Here is an 18,620-nt window from a genome sequence, read left to right on the forward strand (position 1 = left end):
AATCCACTTACCTCGGCCTCCCAAAGCGCAGGATTACAGGCTGAGCCACCGAGCCCGGCCATTATTTGCTTTTTATACATATCTTCAACCAAAAGATGCAGGAACCACCTAAGATTGAGAAGGCTGGTAAGACAATGCTAATGAGATTTAAAAAAAAAAATATATATATATATATATATGTTTACTGCCAGGCTCAGTGGCTCAGCCTGTAATCCCAGCACTTTGGGAGGCTGAGGTGAGTGGATAGACTAAGCCCATGGGTTCAAGACTTGCCCGGGCAACTTGGCGAGACCTCATCTCTACAATAAATCAAAAAATTAGCCGGATGTGGTAGCATGCGCCTGTAGTTCCAGCTACTTTGAAGGCTGAGGCGGAAGGATCGCCGGAGCCCAGCAGGTCGAGGCTGCAGTGACCGGAAGCGTGCCACTGCACTCCAGTCTGAGCGACAGAGTGAGACTCAAACTCAAAAAAAAGGTTAAATAAGCTGAATTGCCAAGTCTTCACAAATCTTCACCTTTCTTTAATAATAATAATAAAAGACATTTAATTTGGGGTCAAGGAGACATTAGTTTTTGCAATTATAGAAGCAGTAGAAAAAAATATAATTTTTAAAAAGGAGACACTGAAATTTTAAGTTATACAACATGATATACAGAGTAAGCTTTAGTCTTTTTTTTTGAGACCTGGTCTCACTGTGTCGCCCAGGCAGTAGTAGTAGTGGCATGATAACTCACTACAATACTCGGGACTCAAGTGATCCTTCTGTCTCAGTCTCCTAAGTAGTTGAGACTATAGGCACATGCCACCAAGTCCAGTTAATTTGTATTTTTTTTATTTGTTGTAGAGATGGAGTCTCCCTATGTTTCCAAACTGGTCTTGAACTCCTGATCTCAAAGCAATCCTCCCACTTCAGGCTCTCAAAGCACTGCAATTAGAGGCATGAGCCATCACACCCAGCCTAGAGTAAGATTTAAAGGAAAAATCAGTCCAAGTATTAGGGAGGAGGTTATTTTAGAAAATTCAGGTTACCATTTCTCTGGAACTGTATTACTAAAAAAGCAATTTTAGAGATCCATACAATTATCCTGAACACAAAAACCTACCCACAGTGATCAAACACCATGTATAAAGTTTAGTGTCACAGCTACAGCAAGCCTTGTTTCTGAGTTATTTACTCAAGTCGTGTTTTATTTTATAATATGTAAATTAAAACGAATCTATCATCTATATTAAAAGTTTAGGCTGGGCTCGGTGGCTCAGCCTGTAATCCCAGCACTTTGGGAGGCCCAGGCGAGTGAACTGCCTGAGCCCGTGGGTTTGAGACCCACCCGAGCAGCTTGGCAAGACTTCGTCTCTACAATAAATCAAAAATTAGCTGGGTGTGGTAGCGCGTGCCTGTAGTTCTGGCTACTTGGAAGGCTGAGGGGAAAGGATCACCTGTGCTCAGCAGGTCGAGGCTGCTGTGGCCAGGAGCATGCCACTGCACTTCAGTCTGGGTGACAGAGTGAAATTCCAACTCAAAACAAAAAAAGTTTTAAAAAACCCAGGTGATCTAACAATTCCACTGCTAGGAATTTATCCTGCAGACTTGCTATAAAGACACTAAACACATAAAGACAAGGTTATCCATTACAGTATTATTCAAAATAGCTAAAATGGGAAACAATCTAAATGCCAATCAAGGCCAGGCATGGTGGCTTATGCATGTAATCCCAGCACTTTGGGAGGCTAAAGCAGAAGGATCTCCTGAGTCCAGGAGCTCGAGGTTGTGGTGAGCTGTGATCGTGCCATTGCACTCCAGCCTGGGTGACAAGAGTGAGACCCCAGCCGGGTTCGGTGGCTCAGCCTGTAATCCCGCGCCTTTGGAAGGCTGAGGTGAGTGGACTGCCTGAGCCTGTGGGTTCGAGACCTGCCTGGGCAACTTGGCAAGACCTCATCTCTACAATAAATCAAAAAAATCAGCCGGGCATGGTAGCGTGCGCCTGTAGTTCCAGCTACTTGGAAGGTTGAGGCGGAAGGATCGCCGGAGCCCAGCGGTCGAGGCTGCGGTGGCCGGGAGCGGCCACTGAACTCCAGTCTGTGCGACAGAGTGAGACTGCAACTCAAAAAAAAAAAAAAAGAGTGAGACCCTGTCTCTAAAAAACAAGAAAACTAGCTGGGCGTGGTGGTCACAGTTTATAATCCCAGCACTTTGGGAGGTGGAGGCGAGAGGATTGCCTGAGCTCAGGGGTTTGAGACCTTGTCTCTACAATAAGTCAAAAAAAAGTAGCCGGGTGTGGTGGCATGCACCTATAGTTCCAGCTACTTGGAAGGCTGAGGCGGAAGGATCACCTGAACCCAACAGGTCAAGGCTGCGGTGGCCATGAGCATGCCACAGCACTCCGGCCTGGGCGACAGAGTGAGATTTCAAAAAAAAAACCCAAGCAACTAACTAACAAACAAAATAGTAATAAATGCCAATCAATACGAGACAACTAAATTTATCAACTATCAGTATAATGAAATTCTCTGTATCCTTTTAAAAGATAGACCCGCAAGTGCTAATAAAGTAAAACACTCAAGATGTACAACCAGTCGTTGTACTGTATTATCTCTTTTCTGAATAACAACAACAAAGAAATACACGTACACAGATGTGTGCTTATATATGTTCAGAAACTTACAAGACACCTTCATAAAAAATTGTCATTCGGACCAGGCATGGTGGTACACAACTATAATCCCAGTACTTTGGGAGGCTGAGGTGAGAGGATTGCCTGAGCCCATGGGTTTGAGACCAGCCTGGGCAACATGGTGAGCTCTTATCTCTACAATAAATCAAGAAAAACTAGCTGGAAATGGTGGCACACGCCTGTGGTTCTAGCTGCTTGGAGGGCTGAGGTAGAACGATCACCTGAGTCCAGCAGGCCGAGGCTGCAGTGGCCATGAGCGTGCCACTGCACTCCAGCCTGGGCAACAGAGTGAGACTCTGACTCAAATAACAAACAAACAAAACAAAAAGACTGTTAACGGAAGTTTTATATCTGAGGCAGAGTTCTGGGGGATGAGTGAAGGAGGACTTTCACTTATGTTCTTCAAACTCTCCTGTAGAGTTTTAATTTTTCACAAGCACATAATACTTTCATAGCAAAATCATAAATATTAATACTAATAATGGCCAGGTACAGTGGTTCATGCCTGCAATCCCAGCATTTTGGCAAGCCAAGGCTGGAGGATTACTTGAGACCAGGAGTTCGAGACTAGCCTCACAAAAAAACATAGTGAGACCCTGACTTTACACACACACACACACACACACAAAGTTGGGCATGGTGCCTGGAATCCTAGCTACTCAGGTTGAGACAAGAGGATCCCTAGAGCCCAGGAGTTCAGGGCTGCAATGAATTATGATCATGCCACTGTACTCTAGCCTAGGTAACAGAGCAAGACCCTGTCTCTAAAACAAAACAAAACAAAGAAACTACAGAAAACCTACTGTTGGTCTGCAAAGTAGCAACTTACTCTATTTTGTCTTTTTCTGAACCTGATGGTCACATGCAAAAGTTGAATTTGAGAAGCAGACCAACAGTGAAAGTCCCCTCCCTTATCTCTCAACTAGCACCTTCCAACTCCAGACAAAAGCTTAGGCCCAACACTTGCACTGCAGTTCACCAAAGCCACACAAACTAAGTTTCCAACCATTACAAGAATCCCCAAAGTAACTCGGGTAAAAATCATAAGAAAACAATTAGATCTTTATCTGAGAAGGAATATTTTATCTTGTTCATACATATGAAGTACACAAAGCCACAAAACCTGAAACTACTAAACTTATAGAAGGCCAGGGCAGCATGTGTGCTCTTAGTTTTGTAGCCTCTTAATAGGAAATCTATGTCCCTCCTTTCCTTAACAGGTATGGCCATGTAATCACTATTCTGCACTTATTTACCCTCGACTAGTCCTCACTAGGTGTGAACTCTGTGCCATACAATGTGATCTTTGGAGCTCACTGGTCATCTTTTTTGGTCTTTGCTGGGAATTTTTCACCAGGAAAAGCTCTCAACAAAAACAGAATGGCTTGCCATAGTTAATTTCCTTGCAGCCAGATCTATTATTATGGCCAACAGACCAAGAAGAGAAAAGCTTTTATACAAGCAGGCAACTCGTTATTACTCTGAGCACCTGACCTCTGAAAAGTCTAAGAAGCTACATCACAACAGAACACAAAACCTTTCTGGATGGTCCTAATTACAAAGGGCCAGAGAATTACAGAACAAAGGGAATCAAGAAGCTGGAGCACACTAACCTAGAGAGTTACAGCCTGGCGTGGGACACTTCATGTTGAAATTGTAGCTTTCGTGGAAGCGACGGCGCTTGGGACGATGAGAAAGATCACTGCCTGAGTCCTTCAGCGACATGTCCTTGGCAATGCTCTCATCATGAGATACGTTGGGGCTGGAGATGTCTATGTCAGACTCAGAAGAAGGTGCATTTCCAGTTGGAGTTCGAGGTGGTGACTCATCATGATCAGCTGTATTTTTAGTTTCTAAAGCAAAAGCAATTGGTAGAACCTGTGAGTGGGTTCATTTATTTAAAGGTTTATTACTCAGAAGAGATTATGAACTTCCCAGATCCTCTTTCTATGCTTTGACCAGTAATTTTTCGTTATTCATCTGCTACAAGGCTAAGTGAAAAATGAAGAGACACTAACACCATTCCTTTTATGCAACTTTAAGTTCTGATTAAAATTAAATCTGGAGTTTACCTAATGTATTACACTTATCTGTATTTCTCCTAAGTTTCTAAACACAGGTAATCAAAACTGAATGGAAATAAATTTCAAAAATATTATCATCTAACTTTCCTTCCAAGAGATACACAGGATAGAAGATAAATTAAAAGAGTTATCTTTCTGGATGACACTGATCAGGCTGGGTGTGAGAATGTGAATGGACTTTGACTCTTGAGTTAGTGTTGGTAGTCTAACAATCCAATCTTGAAATTCCAGACTCTAAATCAGGGGTTGCAAACCAAATGCCTACAAGAGCAAGGGCAAGGCCAAATAGACAGCTCACTGTCCATCTAAAGGTGGCAACTACTATTCAGTGCCAGCCAATTATTACTATGGGTGAATGGCCACCCAGTGTTCCCAGATCATTCCATTGTGTAAAATGAACAATTAATCCAGGTTTTTATATGAAATCTCTGTATTTTCAAATACTGGCAACAAATTTGAAAAATTTTAAACACTGTGCAAGCAAACCAACCGACCATGTGGATGAGCTAGAAGAGGCTCACCAGTCTGCAGCCTCTGCTCTAAGGCCTCTGATTTGAGACAGTGAATCTCAGTCTCAGTAGCTTAACATTTCCCATGAATGAAGGTCATTCCTACTCAGAAATTTGGAGATAAATGAACTCATGGGCATGGCTATAAGAAAATCTGGCTCAAGCCTTATCTTTTTTTTTTTTTTTAGATTGGAAAATATAGTTTATTTAGAAAGTAAAATAAAGAGAAAGAGAGAAAGAGAAGATTAACGTCCCCACGGTAGGGGAGAGGGCCAAAGCCAAGAAACATGATGGCCACACCTCAAAGAGCCACGTGGACATACCAGAGTTTAACAAAGCAATGGCAAGCCTTGTCTTATTTTTTTTTTCTTTTTTGGAGTTAGAGTTTCATTCTGTCACCCAGACTGGAGTGCAGTGGCACGTTCACGGCCATCGCAGCCTCGACCTGCTGGGCTTCCACCTCAGCCTTCCAAGTAGCTCGAACTATAGGTGCACACTACCACATCTGGCTAGATATTTTTTATTTATTGTAGAGATGAGGTCTCGCCAAGTTGCCTGGGCTGGTCTCAAACCCAGGGGCTCAGCAATCCACTCGCCTTGGGCTCCCAAAGTGCTGGGATTACAGGCTGAGCCACCGAGCCTGGCCTAGCCTTGTCTTTTTAAAAATCTGTGATTGGGGGAGCCAGGTATGGTGGCTTATGTCTGTAATCCCAGCACTTTGGGAAGCAGAGGCAAGAGGATTTCCTGAGTCCACAGGTTTGAGACTAGCCTGGGAAACTTGGCAAGACCTCATCTCTACAATAAATCAAAAAATTAGCCAGGTGTGGTGGTGCATGCCTGCAGTTACAGTTACTTGGAAGGCTAAAGTGGAAGGATCACCTGAGCCCAGCAGGTTGTAGCTACGGTGGCCATGAGCATGCAACTGCACTCCAGCCTCCGACAGTGAGACTCTGACTCAAATAAATAAATAAATACATACATCCATCTGTGGTTAAGAAGGGCCCAGTCTCTTTTTCCTATAATAGGTTCAATCTAATATACTCCAGATACTGTGGACTTCAGGAATACTCTAGCATCAGCCTGTCCTCAGCAAGACATAAGAAAGGAATCAGGCAAACAGCATTCATCTAGCTTAAGTACTAGGCATCTATCTGTAGTGGCCCAAAGCCCTCCTTAAAAATAAATTAACCCAGATCCTCTGAAATGGGTACAAGTCACACCACACTCACTCACCTCTATCTGAAAAATCAACCACTTGCTCAGTTTCTGAGCCAGATGAGCGAGTCTGCCGAAGGGGGTATTTTTTCGGCGTCACTGGGGCAGGCTGCTGTTGACTACGGGTCACTCTTCTAGTAGAATAAGCGGGCTCCTCAGTGCCAAAAGACTGCAAATTTCGAACAGGGCTGGAGTCTGATCCAGATTTTAAAAGATAACAAAGAAAAAAGAAGGAAATCTGTTTTACTTCCTATCCAAATGATTTATCAGGATGTAGCTCCTCCTACTTCTCTTCATATTTCACAAAATCCAACAAATCCTTAAAATATCTATTGAATTAAATAAAATGTAGGCAAAAGGGCCTAGCTCAGATATACAGATGCAATACAGCATAACATTAATAGTTTAGGTTTGGAGGATACACTGAACTCAATCCAATTTCACTCCACCATGCCAACTAACTGCGGCACCTTGAGCAAGTTATTTTCTTCAAGTCTGTTTCCTGACCTATACAAAAGTTAAAATACTAGTATTCCTTTGTGGTGAGGAAATAGAGGAGATAATAAAACACTAGTAGCATATTCCTCTGTAGTAAGTAATCAGTGAGATAATGCATGTAAGGTACTTAACATGATCCCTGCTACATAGCGCTTTATAAATATTAGCTGCATCCTCTGTCTTCCCTTACTCCAACACACCATACGACAGCTATTCTACTACTAAAGGTATAACAATATGCAACTACTTCCTTTCTTAAGAGGTCTATTTGGCTGGGTATGGTGGCTCATGCCTGTAATCCCAGCACTTTGGGAGGCTGAGGCAAAAGGATTGCCTGAGCCCAGGTATTCAAGATCAACCTGGGCAGCTTGACAAGACCTCATCTCTACAATAAATAAAAAGAAAAAGAAAAAGAAAAAAAGAACTAGAATGAGACCCAGAGCTCATGTATTTCCCAGCTGTTTTGAATATTTACAATTTTCAGGTGTCTAGTGCATGGCCAATCATACTTTCTAAGAACACTGTCAAGCCGGGCTCAGTGGCTCAGCCTGTAATCCCGTGCCTTGGAAGGCTGAGGTAAGTGGATTGCCTGAGCCCGCGGGTTCAAGACCCGCTTGGGCAACTTGGTGAGACTTCATCTCTACAATAAATCAAAAAATTAGCCAGGTATGGTAGCGTGCGCCTGTTGTTCCAGCTACTTAGAAGGCTGAGGAGGAAGGATTTCTGGAGCCCAGCAGGTCGAGGCTGCGGTGGCGGGAGCGGCCACTGCACTCCAGTCTGGGCGATGGAGTGAGACTCCAACTCAAAAAAAAAGAAGACTGTCCTTTGCATATACCATTCCCTCTGCCTAGAATAACATGTTTCTGTCTCTCAATTATAAATTTCAATGAGCTCCTTGAAGACTCCTTTCTAGGACAGGTGTACTCAGTTGGCTGCCCCACCTCTGGGCTTCCACAGCACTCTACGCAAACTTCCCTTGCACTGTATTACCATGACCACCTTATATATCTACATGTCACACTAAACTGTTAAGATCCTTGAGGCCAGTAACTATAATTTTTCTATCATGGCTCCTAGTACACAGCATAGTGCCTGAATTATAGTAGCCACTATCCACAGTCCCACTGGGGCAAGAACTTAAATGTTGAGAAATCAAGATACCATAGCTGTACTCCAGCGGAAACCTTTTTTTTTTTTTTTTTGAGTTGGAGTCTCACTCTGTCGCCCAGACTGGAGTGCAGTGGCCGCTCCCGGCCACCGCAGCCTCGACCTGCTGGGCTCTGCCGATCCTTCCGCCTCAGCCTTCCAAGTAGCTGGAATTACCATGGGCGCTACCATGCCCAGCTGATTTTTTGATTTATTGTAGAGATGAGGTCTTGCTGCCCAGGCGGGTCTCGAACCCGCGGGCTCAGGCAATCCACTCACCTCATCCTCCCAAAGGTGCGGGATTACAGGCTGAGCCACCGAGCCCGGCTCAGAAATCTTAAACTAAAAAATAAAGTTAGGAATGGTTCAAGAGAATATCTCTACTTCTTGCTTGAAAACCTGACTTTTTCTCTTACTTTTCAACATGTTCATATAGCAATAATCAAATCAACACTATTGAACTGCTCAAAACATATTATAATTTGTTTCTCCCTAATCTAACAACACCTTTGTGTATTAACTGCAACCTTCTTTCTTCCTCTGAGAATCCCAGAGCAGAGCCAAGGGGTGGGGTAGGGTGGGGATTGGGGTGGTCAAGGGCACCCTCCAAACTAAGCCTAGGTGGCTAAATGCACTAGAGAACTTTCAATCAAACTTCCTTCCAACCTCAAGATTCTCAATTCTTTACCACCAAAGCAAAATTCTGGGTATTTACACACTAATATTTGGTTACAACCATTAATATCTACCAATTGTGTATTGGGTTACACTCCAGAATTAAACATGGTTTTAGAAGTACTGGGGCCAGGTACAGTGGCTCATGCCTGTAGACCTAACTCTTTGGGAAGCCAAGGCGAGAGGAATGCTTGACCCTGGTAGTTTGACACCAGTCTGGGCAACACAGCAAGACCTTGTCTCTACAAGAAAATTAACTGGGAATGGTGACATGTGCCTACAGTTGCAGCTACTTGGGAGGCTGAGGCAGAAGGATCACCTGAGCCCAAGAGATGAAGGCTGTAGTGAACCATGATTGCACCATTGTACTCCAGCCTGGGTGACAAAGTGAGACCCTGACTTAAAAAAACAAAATAGAGAGAGAGAGAGAGAGAGAGAGAGAGAGAGAGAGAGAGAGAGAGAGAGAGAGAGAGAAAAGTAAGTACTGGGCCTCTTTCAGTAACAAGTCCAAGGAAACACAGATGATCCTTGACTTGCCATGAGGCTGTGTCTTGATAAGCCTCATCACAAGCTGAAAATATCATGAGTTGAAAATGCACTTAATACAGCTAATCTACCAAACCTCCTAGCTTAGCCTAGCCTACCTTAAATGTGCTCAGAACACTTACATTAGCCTACGATTGGGTAAAACTATCTAACACAAAGCCTACTTTACAATAAAGTAATGAGGATCTCATGTAATTTACTGACCAGTATACTGCAGAGTACTGGTTTACCCTTATGATTGCAGGCTGACTGGGAGTTACAGCTCATTATCGCTGCCCAGCATCATGAGACTATTGAGCTGCATATTGCTAGCTAAGAAGAGATCAGAATTCAAGATTTGAAGTATGGTTTCTATTGAATTTGTATTGCTTTAGCACATGGTGAAGCTGAAAAATCACTAAGTCAAACCACCATAGGTTGGCAACCATCTGTACTTCAAGTCCTTAAGCCTAAACAATTCTACTAAAAAGTGAAGAGATAACATTTCCATTTTTACTGATGGGGAAACTGTGATCTAAAACAGTGTGGGTCATCTCGCTAGCTGAGTTGGTAGAGCATGAGACACTAAAAAAATAAGATAAAATGACTCAAGTCATACACGTGTCTCACATCCATTATATCAGCCATCATTCCTTTGGGTCTACAAACTGGACAGCACCCCCAACAGAAACATTGTTAAAGACTTGATAGACTGGGTGCAGTGGCTCACGCCTATAATCCCAGCACTTTGGGAGGCCGAGGTGAGAGGACTACCTGAGTCCACAGGTTCAAGACCAGCCTGGGCAACCTGGAGAGACCTCATCTCAACAATAAATAAAAAAATCAGACAGGCATGGTGGCGCATGCCTGTAGTTCCAGCTACTTGGAAGGCTGAGGCAGAAGAATCATCTGAGCCCAGCAGGTTAAGGCTGCGGTGGCCATAAGCAAGCCACTGTACTCCAGCCTGAGTGACAGAGTGAGAGACTCCAACTCAAAAAGACCTGATACTTCTGCCTTTGCTCTACATTTTACCAGTCAGCTGGTACTGTCATCTGCATCTACAGCCAAGGAACCTATTTCCACGTTAACTAGCACAGTAATATGATGACCAGTCAATCTGCTGTGAGGAGTGGTCAGTAGAAAAGAAGTCTTTTACCTTGAGAGCTCTGGCTTAACCTGGCTGAGGAGCGGGTGACTCGGGCAGATCGTCGGGACGTGCCATCACTTTCTGAACTGTCTGTGTGCTCGAGATCTGTAGAAAAATCGGAATCTTCGGTTCCATCTGAACTACTGCCTGCATTCCTCTGTAATACCATAGATCCAGACATTAGCACAGAAGCATTTACTCTGTGGTTTTGCATTAATACTGGAAATAAAACAAACTGTGATGCTGGAAACACCAAGTTCAAAGCTAAAAAAGGATTCCACAGCATTTCCCCTCCCCTGCCAGAGCCAACTTCCCTTTATTTAGGACACTAAAATAGAACAACCTACAAATAAGGAACCTTTGTTAAACAAATGAAGAAAGAGAGTTAATTCTTACTGTATTATCACTAATTCTGAGCCAAAAGTCCCTTTTGAGAGCAGTACTACAAACTGGAAATAAAAACCCAACTCAAAATGATCTGCTGACATAATTATGCAAAAATTAAAAAGTTCAAGGTAGTGGGAAAAATGTTGATGCCAGGCCCCTTTAACATCAGGGTAGTATTTGTTCAGTGTCTACATGAATAGCTATTTCATCTTTTTAAAACTATATACTATAGTAAGTCCCCTACATACAAACCTTCAAGTTACGAACTTTAACAATACACACCTGAGTTTTTTATGTATTTCTCTCCATCAGGTGTCAGTATAGCCTGTTAAATACATATAGTACTATATCGTCGATTGTGTTAGTTGGGTACCTAGCTAACTCTGTTAGACTTAAAACAAACTGGACTCACAAATGCACTCTTGGAACAGAACTCATTTGCTTTTTGGGGACTTCCTGTATTTCAAAATATCACCAGGCGTGGTGGTTCATAATCCCAACACTTTAGGAAGCAGAGGCAAGAGGATTTCTGAGCCCAGGCGTTTAAGAATATCCTGAGCAACATGGTAAGCCTTCATTTCTACAATAAATAAAAAAATTAGCCAGGCATTGTGGCACATACCTGTCATTCTAGCTACAAGGAAGGCAGAGGTGGATGGATCATCTGAACCCAGCAGGTCAAGACTGCTGTAACCATGAGCATGCTATTGCTCTCCAGCCTGGACTACAGGGTGAGACTCCAACTCAAAAAAAAAAAAAATTATAGTCCACAACTCTGATCCCAAAAGACAAAAAATTCTTCTTTCTTATGCCATTTACACTTGAAGTTTCTTTACACAAATGCTGAAAAAGGCAGCTTGCGCATGAAGGTTCATGAGTGTTCAAAAACATTTTTTCTTTTCAAAATCATCTTTTCAATTAATGATTTGTCAATCATTAGCCTCCCAAGGAGTAATTAGCTATAAAGATAACTTTACTAAGTAAACACTAGCACTATACCTTTACTAAACCAGAAAAGGAAGAATATTTGCTAAAAAAATTAAAAGCTTCAAACTGCAAATCCCAATTCTTTTTTCAGAATGCTTAGGCACAATTATGTTTGGAATTCAAAAATTTTTCTTTTTGTAAAGGGAGTACTTTGCACAGACCCTGCAAACAGCACTCCGATAACAAACACAGTAATGTTTCTGCAGCAAAAGATATAAACAGTCACACTAAATAAGACACCTCAGGATAGTTTATGACAGGTTTGCCACCAAATAGCTACTAAGAAACTTACATTTTCGAGAACTCTTTCTATTTGGGAAATGCAGAAAAGGACTGTGGACCAGTTCCAAGGCACCAATACCATTCCTGTATTTGGTGAGCCTGAACATAAATGCCACCTACCAACTTAGGTCATTTGGGGAGGCACTAAAGTGTCCATTTTTAACCTGAAAAGCCTCGGTGAAGAGAATGATTTCTATAGAAATGAGCAAGACCACCCCCCACTTTTCAATTGTCCCAAGGGTAACCTGCCCAGAAATGAGCAGAGGTCCCAGATTCACAGCAGGTCGCAAGAAGTAAGGGGGAATCTTAAGGTCACCACAACAGTCCAATACCCTGATATCTGAACCCTTGACCGGAGACATTCCTTCCTGAGTTAACCCTGGAACTCAGCTCTTCCCTCCGGCTTTACCGATCTACCTCCCACCTAGTTAACTGCTCCCTCGCTTCCCTCCTACAGCACCCTATATATGCCTCCAAGTAGAGAGCTTACTGGACCCTTCTAGTTACTTATGTGTCTCTTTCCCCCATCACACTGTGATATCGTTAAGCCATGGGCCGTGCCTAATTAATTTCTGAATGCCCAGCAACCACCACGAGCACGTGATGCCTGGGGCACACCATCAGGACTCCCATTTGTGCAGTGTGCAAAAAGAAGGGACGGGGGCTTTCCCAGGTGGTCTCCTAAGTCTCTTCTACCTCTAGAAAGTTTTTGACTTTACGAAATGCACCTTCCAGGTGCTGTCGAACTACCCAAATAAGGACAGAAAGGGGCCTAGACGCAGCAGGCATGAGTGGGATCCCTTGGGAGTGGGCGCTGGTTTTCCAGCACCCGGTTCTCTGCTTTGTTGTGCCCCGCACCTGGAAAAGAAGGCGGCCTCCAAAGCCCCGCCTCCGCACCTATCAGCGTCCCCACCCGGAAAGGCGGGGATCCGGGCCACCCAATCGAGGGCCGGCTAAGCCGCGCCCCCACGAGACAGACTGCCAAGCCCGACCAATCGTGAGAGGAGGGATCGTTCCCCACAGCCAGTAGCAGAGCACAGAGGCCGGGCCCAGACACCGCCCCCGCACGCGGGGAGGTGACCGTTGAGCCCAAATAGGCGGCGTCACCGGCCAATCAATACGCTTCTAGACGTTTCAGCGGCCAATGAACAATAAGAACGCCTCCGATCCAGGCAAGCAGAGGGCGGGAACAGTTGCGAGTACAGGCCGAGGCCGGGGTCGGGCCCGCATTTTTCTGTTGGTTCTGGACGGAGGAAAGAGTGGCTGGGCGAGGTTCGGGGGAGCGGGACGCTGGAACCCTACGACTGTTAGGCGTGGCCAACTGCGTCACGTTGCTCAATCGACTGTCCTTAGAAACCCGCCATTCCTCCTCTCTCGTTTCTCACCTTCCTTCGCGGCATTGCCGGCGGCTGCGGCCCGATGGTTCCGATTCGGGCAGCGGCGGCAGCAGCAGCAGGAACGGTGGCTCCGGCGGGCTCCGTGGCGGCCTCTGTAGCAGTCCCAATCCTGCGGACGATCCCCAGTGCCTCCTGCCTCTCAGCGTCTAGAGCGTTCTGCGCAGGCGCCGCGGGCTGAAGCGCTTTTTCCTTCACTTCCGGCTGGGTCCGCGTCACCTGACGTTACGGGTCGGAGAGGGTGCTGGGTGGTTGGCTTCTTGTAGTGAAGCTAGTGGGCGCCATCTTGGAGTTGGGCAGAAAGTGACTCCAATAGTAGGAACCGGGGCCAGCCATTTCTAGTTAGGTGAAGGGTACCTGTCGTGGGCGTGGGCAGCCATTCTTGTTTGGGGCAGAAGCCAGGCAGTCGAAGTAAACGGTTCTCATCTTTACCTTGGGCAAAATTTCCCTTCCTGGTCGTTTTAATTTCTCGAGTCCAAAAAACCCAGAATCCATCAGGTTGCTGGGGATTTAACCCTTTCGTTACATCGTGGGCTGAAGGACGTTCCCGTTTATCCTATAAATTCAAAGTTGGGAAGGGCTGTCTTGCACAAGAGACTGTGTTTTAAGAGCCTTCCTGTATCTCAAAGGGGATGGAAGTGAGGGCTTGAAAAGGCAACGAAAGAGTAACGCCCGTCGTCAGAAAGTTTCCTGTCTGGTAGAGGAGACATTGTCCTTGCCCTTAGCGAGGCAGTGAGTAAGTTAGTCGTTCACGCCGCGGAGGAGCCAGGGCGATTCTCCAGAAGTTGTAGCTACAAAGAATTCCTAATTTAGCTCTGTGAGCGCCCACTTCCTTCCCCCACTGTGTCTGGATTTGAGAGCACTGGGTGCCCAGGGGAGAAAAATGTGGGGTGGTCGGAGGAATGGTGACCCCCATTTAGCCCAAGTGGCCTGGGGAATCCAGGTGCGTGAGCCAAGAATTAGGGGAAGGAGGAAGAGGACGGAGTTGCCCAGAAAATAATGGATATTTAGATAATAATGAGGGGGCCTGGGAAGGAGAAGTTGGTTCTGGAGATTAGGTTGGAAGAGGAGTCATCAGAAAAGACTGGAGAGTGGAGAGCAGGCGTCGAGGGTTTAGCCTCTCTGGGGGAAAAGTCTTGCCCTTCGACCTTACAAAGAATAAATCAGGAAGGCTTGGCCCAGAGCGACTGAGTGGAATCCAACCCAGTCCTTAAGTTAGGATCCTGCACCCCAGTTTCAACCTGAGGCCAGTTAAGATGGTGATCTCTCCCAGGAGCAGGACTACAAAACAAAGCAGCGGGTGGTAAACCTCTGATTGATGTGTTAAACACAGAGGACTCTGAAGAGTTAAAGTTCCAGCCCCTTAGCCAGCACTCTCTTCCGAGATACCTGGGCCAATGTTGACATAGGCGACTTTTAGTATTTAATATCTAGCTTTTGGTGCTTAGTGTAAATACCTCTGATAACTTACTCAGGCTGAACTGTACATAAGAACTTATTTGGAAATGGCTCACATTTCTTCTTCCTTTGTCTCCTCTCAGCACGCAAGTATTCAATTTCACACTACTACTCCGCTATTTTGCCTTTACCGGTATGTTCCTGGGGTCATTTTTGGATGTTCTGCCTCTCCAACACGTGGTAAGGATCTCTTAATGTTAAGAGCACATCTCAGTTCTTTCGTCACATCTTTTCTCGTTGTGCCCAGACCTTGTTCTACCCACAGTAAATGCTTATTAGTCAATCAGGATATCATTACTGTTTTACAGCCTCTGAAAGTACAGCATTCAGAGATGGTGAATTATCCCTCCCTGGAAATTAGTCTTATAGAATAAGATCTTATCCAGGTTTAACCAATATTCATGCAAATATCCGCATTACAAATGTTCAACATTAGGTGATTTCTTACACTCAGTTCGCTGACACTACAGAGTTTACAGTTTCATTTGAGTATGGTTCCTGTCCTTGAAAAGTGTACACTCTGGCAGAAAGCTGAAAAAACTAACACCAGTAGGACAGAAATATCATAAGGAAAAAAAGTGGGCGTTCCTGGGTATGAGAGTAGGCCGGTGAAATATATGTAGAATGAGACAGGTTTTACACGCTTTTTCCATCTTGCATTCTTTTTTTTTTTAACCAAATATAATCTTTACTTCAAGGGTCATTTTTATCACAACACAGTTACCTCTCCAAGTAGTAACTGATGATGGTTTCAGAGCCTTTGCCTGGCTGCCCCTGCCCATCCTCACCCACCAGGCTTCACACAGGCACTCTTCACAGTTCTCCCGCTGGTACACATTGTCACAGACTTTCCTGCCTGCCTGGATGCATCTCCCAACCCTTTTAAAAATGTCCTTTCTTCACAAAATCTTTCCCGATTTAGTCTCCGTAAGGTAGTAGTGCATATTGATGTATTATTTTTCACTTACTGCTCTATCAATATATGTTTTATACAGTTTGGTATTCTGTTCCCCACTTCCCCTTACAAACAGACAGCAGAAACATAAATCGTACTTATTTCATTCATCGGCTCTACTAGTGTCCAGTACAGGGATTTGATGTCAGATCTGGGTTGGAATCTCAGCTCTGCCACTTTCTATCCGCATTACTCTTGGACAATTTTTAAAATTCATCTGTGCCTCAGTTTTCTCATCTGTGAAGTGAGACATTAATGGCCACCTCACAGTGTTGTTGTAAGGAATAAAGGAGATGAGTATTGTAAAGTACTTCACATAGTTTCTGACATAGAGTAGTTGCTCAATAAATGGCTATTGTTATTTCTATTTCCAGCCACCCTAGTCGTGGCTATAACATTCCAGTGATCCTTCCGCCTCAGCCTTCAAAATAGCTGGAACTACAGCCACGCACTACCACGCCCGGCTAATTTTTTTTGATTTATTGTAGAGATGAGGTCTTGCCAAGTTGCCCATGTGGGTCTCGAACCCGCAGGCTCAGGCAATTCACTCACCTCGGCCTCCCAAAGCGTGGGATTACAGGCTGAGCCACTGAGCCCAGCCGTGAATACACCTTTATATGAACTTAGTGGTTGTTTGCTTTTGTCTGCTCAACCTTACTTTAACTCAAGAGACACAGAGTGATTATCCAGGCATTACATGCCAGGCATTGAGTCCCACCAACATGGACAAAACACCACCTTTCCCCTGAAGGAACTTAGAGTCCAGTAGGCAAGACAGGCCAGTAAGCTTGTAGTTCCAAAACACTATAGCGTATTTCATAGACAAATAGAAGGGCAAGCAAGGTTCAGAAGTGGTATGGAGGAGGAAGTGGAGTTTCATCTGGAAGATTTAGGAAAGAATTCATAAAAGGGGTGAAAGGGGTGGAATTTCATGGGAATGAATCTTTGCCAGTGGACCAGGAAAATGGGTTTCCAGCCAAAAGGAACATCATGTGCAAAAGTGCAGATATGTAGAACAGCATTGTATGGGGGTGATGGACTCTGCCTGGTAGACTTGAGGTGGTCACCACGAAAGGAGGTGGAGAGGGTTTTGGGAACCAGCTCCCTGAGAGCCCTCAACACCCTGCTAAGGAGACTGGACTGGAGGTGGCTGGTGATTTCTGAACATCTCCAAGCAGAGGAATCCCCTGACCAGACATGCATTTTAGAGATCTCTTTATGGCAGCTATGAGGGGGACCCATGACAGTGGCAGGAAGACCCAAGGCAGGGGATGGGTTAGAAGGCTGCTGTAAGAACTTCTACCAGAGATGAGGAGGAACTGAAATAGGCAGCAGAAGTGGGGGCAGTCTTTTGTGTGTGTGTGCTTGTGTGTTTTCTTACCTGTGTCTTGTCTCCTCAGTTACATGTGTAAGCACCCTAAAAGATCCCTCAATTTCCTTCATAATGTTTCCTTGACAGTAAAATGATAGGTACCGTATTTCAAGTACAAAGTGCAGCTGTTTATTGTTTGCTTTTCCTGGAGGTTGAGAGCGTTGCCTGACTGGCCACAGTGTCTCCAGCTTCTCCCTTGCTGCCTGACACCTCAAAGGGCTCAGTAAGTGGGGTAACACTGAGTGGAGTGTTCCTGACCCCACTGCCAGTTGTTGACTCACTTAGGAAAGACTTGTACAGAAGCAGCCATCCTCTCTCCTCTAAGTCTGTTCCTGACCAGTGATGTGCCCAGAGAGGTCAGGGATGGCCATGTTCTCTGTGTACAGTCTTGTAAGGTGGGGGAAGCATGCCTTGACCTTGAAAGACAATGCTAGAATAGCCAGGCCAGTCTTATAACTTCTGAGTCAAAGTACTGGCTTAGTCTCTCTCCCTTTGGGAGAATCTCAGAGGTTGCTGATGTGACCATAACTCATATGAAAATCTTTTTGTGTACAGCTGCCTTAAAAATAAGAGTCAGCAGTCAGGCACAGTGGCTCAAGCCGGTAATCCCAGCACTTTGGGAGGCAGAGATGAGAAGATTGCCTGAGTTCAGGGGTTCGATACCAGCCTGAGCAACATGGCAAGACCACGTCTCTACAATAAATTTTTTTTTTTTTAAAGCCAGGTGTGGTGGCACATGCCTGGGTTTCCAGCTACTTGGAAGACAAGCGGAAAGATTGCCTGAGCCCAACTGGTCAGGGCTGCAGTGGCCATGAGCATGCCACTGCACTCCAGCCTGGGTAACAGAGTGAGACTCTGACTCAAAAAAAAAAAATAGAGTCAGCACAGTCACTAGTGGGCCTTCTTCCTGACTCTCGCTGGAGATGGCCTGGAGTTTCTCTTACCTTCTGGCAACTTGTTAAGTGGGTTCTTGCAGCACCCTGACCCCCTCCCCAGCCCCACCCTGGGGGAAGTTATTGGAAAGATCCCAGCAGGCTCAGGCACAGCTCCCGCCTCTGCAGCTGAGAGGTTATAAATAACCACCAAAGCTAAACAGTCAAATAACCACATTTTGAAATTGCTTTAAAAAAAAAAATCACTCTGGTCCTGATTCAATCACAGCTCTTCTCCCACCCCTGCCCTTCGTCTCCCCCTCCCTTCCCGATCAAGCTCCCTGGGGAAGTCAGTCTGAACACAAAGCTGCCTTGTGATGAAGACATCCTTTTCCATATTTGACGGGGCCAGAGCCCTCCAGGGCTGTAGTTATAGTTACAA

General features: G+C 44.9%; 2 protein-coding genes across 8 annotated transcripts in view; one reads left to right on the top strand and one right to left on the bottom strand.

The window, feature by feature from the left end:
- The window catches only part of KAT7 (lysine acetyltransferase 7), a 37,234-nt gene extending 23,425 nt beyond the window's left edge, over positions 1–13,809 (bottom strand). For 2 of the 7 annotated variants that reach the window (XM_008063949.1, XM_008063950.2), the window contains exons 1-4: positions 13,513–13,809; positions 10,481–10,628; positions 6,499–6,675; positions 4,286–4,525 (exon numbers count right to left, since the gene is read on the bottom strand). In XM_008063949.1, the coding sequence (XP_008062140.1) occupies positions 4,286–4,525; positions 6,499–6,675; positions 10,481–10,628; positions 13,513–13,527 (580 nt within the window). In that variant the 5' untranslated portion in view covers positions 13,528–13,809. The remainder of the gene's footprint in view (positions 1–4,285; positions 4,526–6,498; positions 6,676–10,480; positions 10,629–13,512) is intronic. The other 5 variants (XM_021715486.1, XM_021715485.1, XM_008063951.2 and 2 more) reach the window with 4 other exon arrangements.
- FAM117A (family with sequence similarity 117 member A) overlaps positions 13,173–18,620 on the top strand; it is a 69,899-nt gene continuing 64,451 nt past the window's right edge. Inside the window, exon 1 of the mRNA XM_021715489.1 lies at positions 13,173–13,299. Coding sequence (XP_021571164.1) covers positions 13,272–13,299 — 28 coding nt within the window. The 5' untranslated portion in view covers positions 13,173–13,271. The remainder of the gene's footprint in view (positions 13,300–18,620) is intronic.

Source organism: Carlito syrichta, unplaced genomic scaffold, assembly GCF_000164805.1.
Source record: "Carlito syrichta isolate Samal-C Ts95f unplaced genomic scaffold, Tarsius_syrichta-2.0.1 Scaffold307155, whole genome shotgun sequence".
Taxonomy (NCBI): Eukaryota; Metazoa; Chordata; class Mammalia; order Primates; family Tarsiidae; genus Carlito; species Carlito syrichta.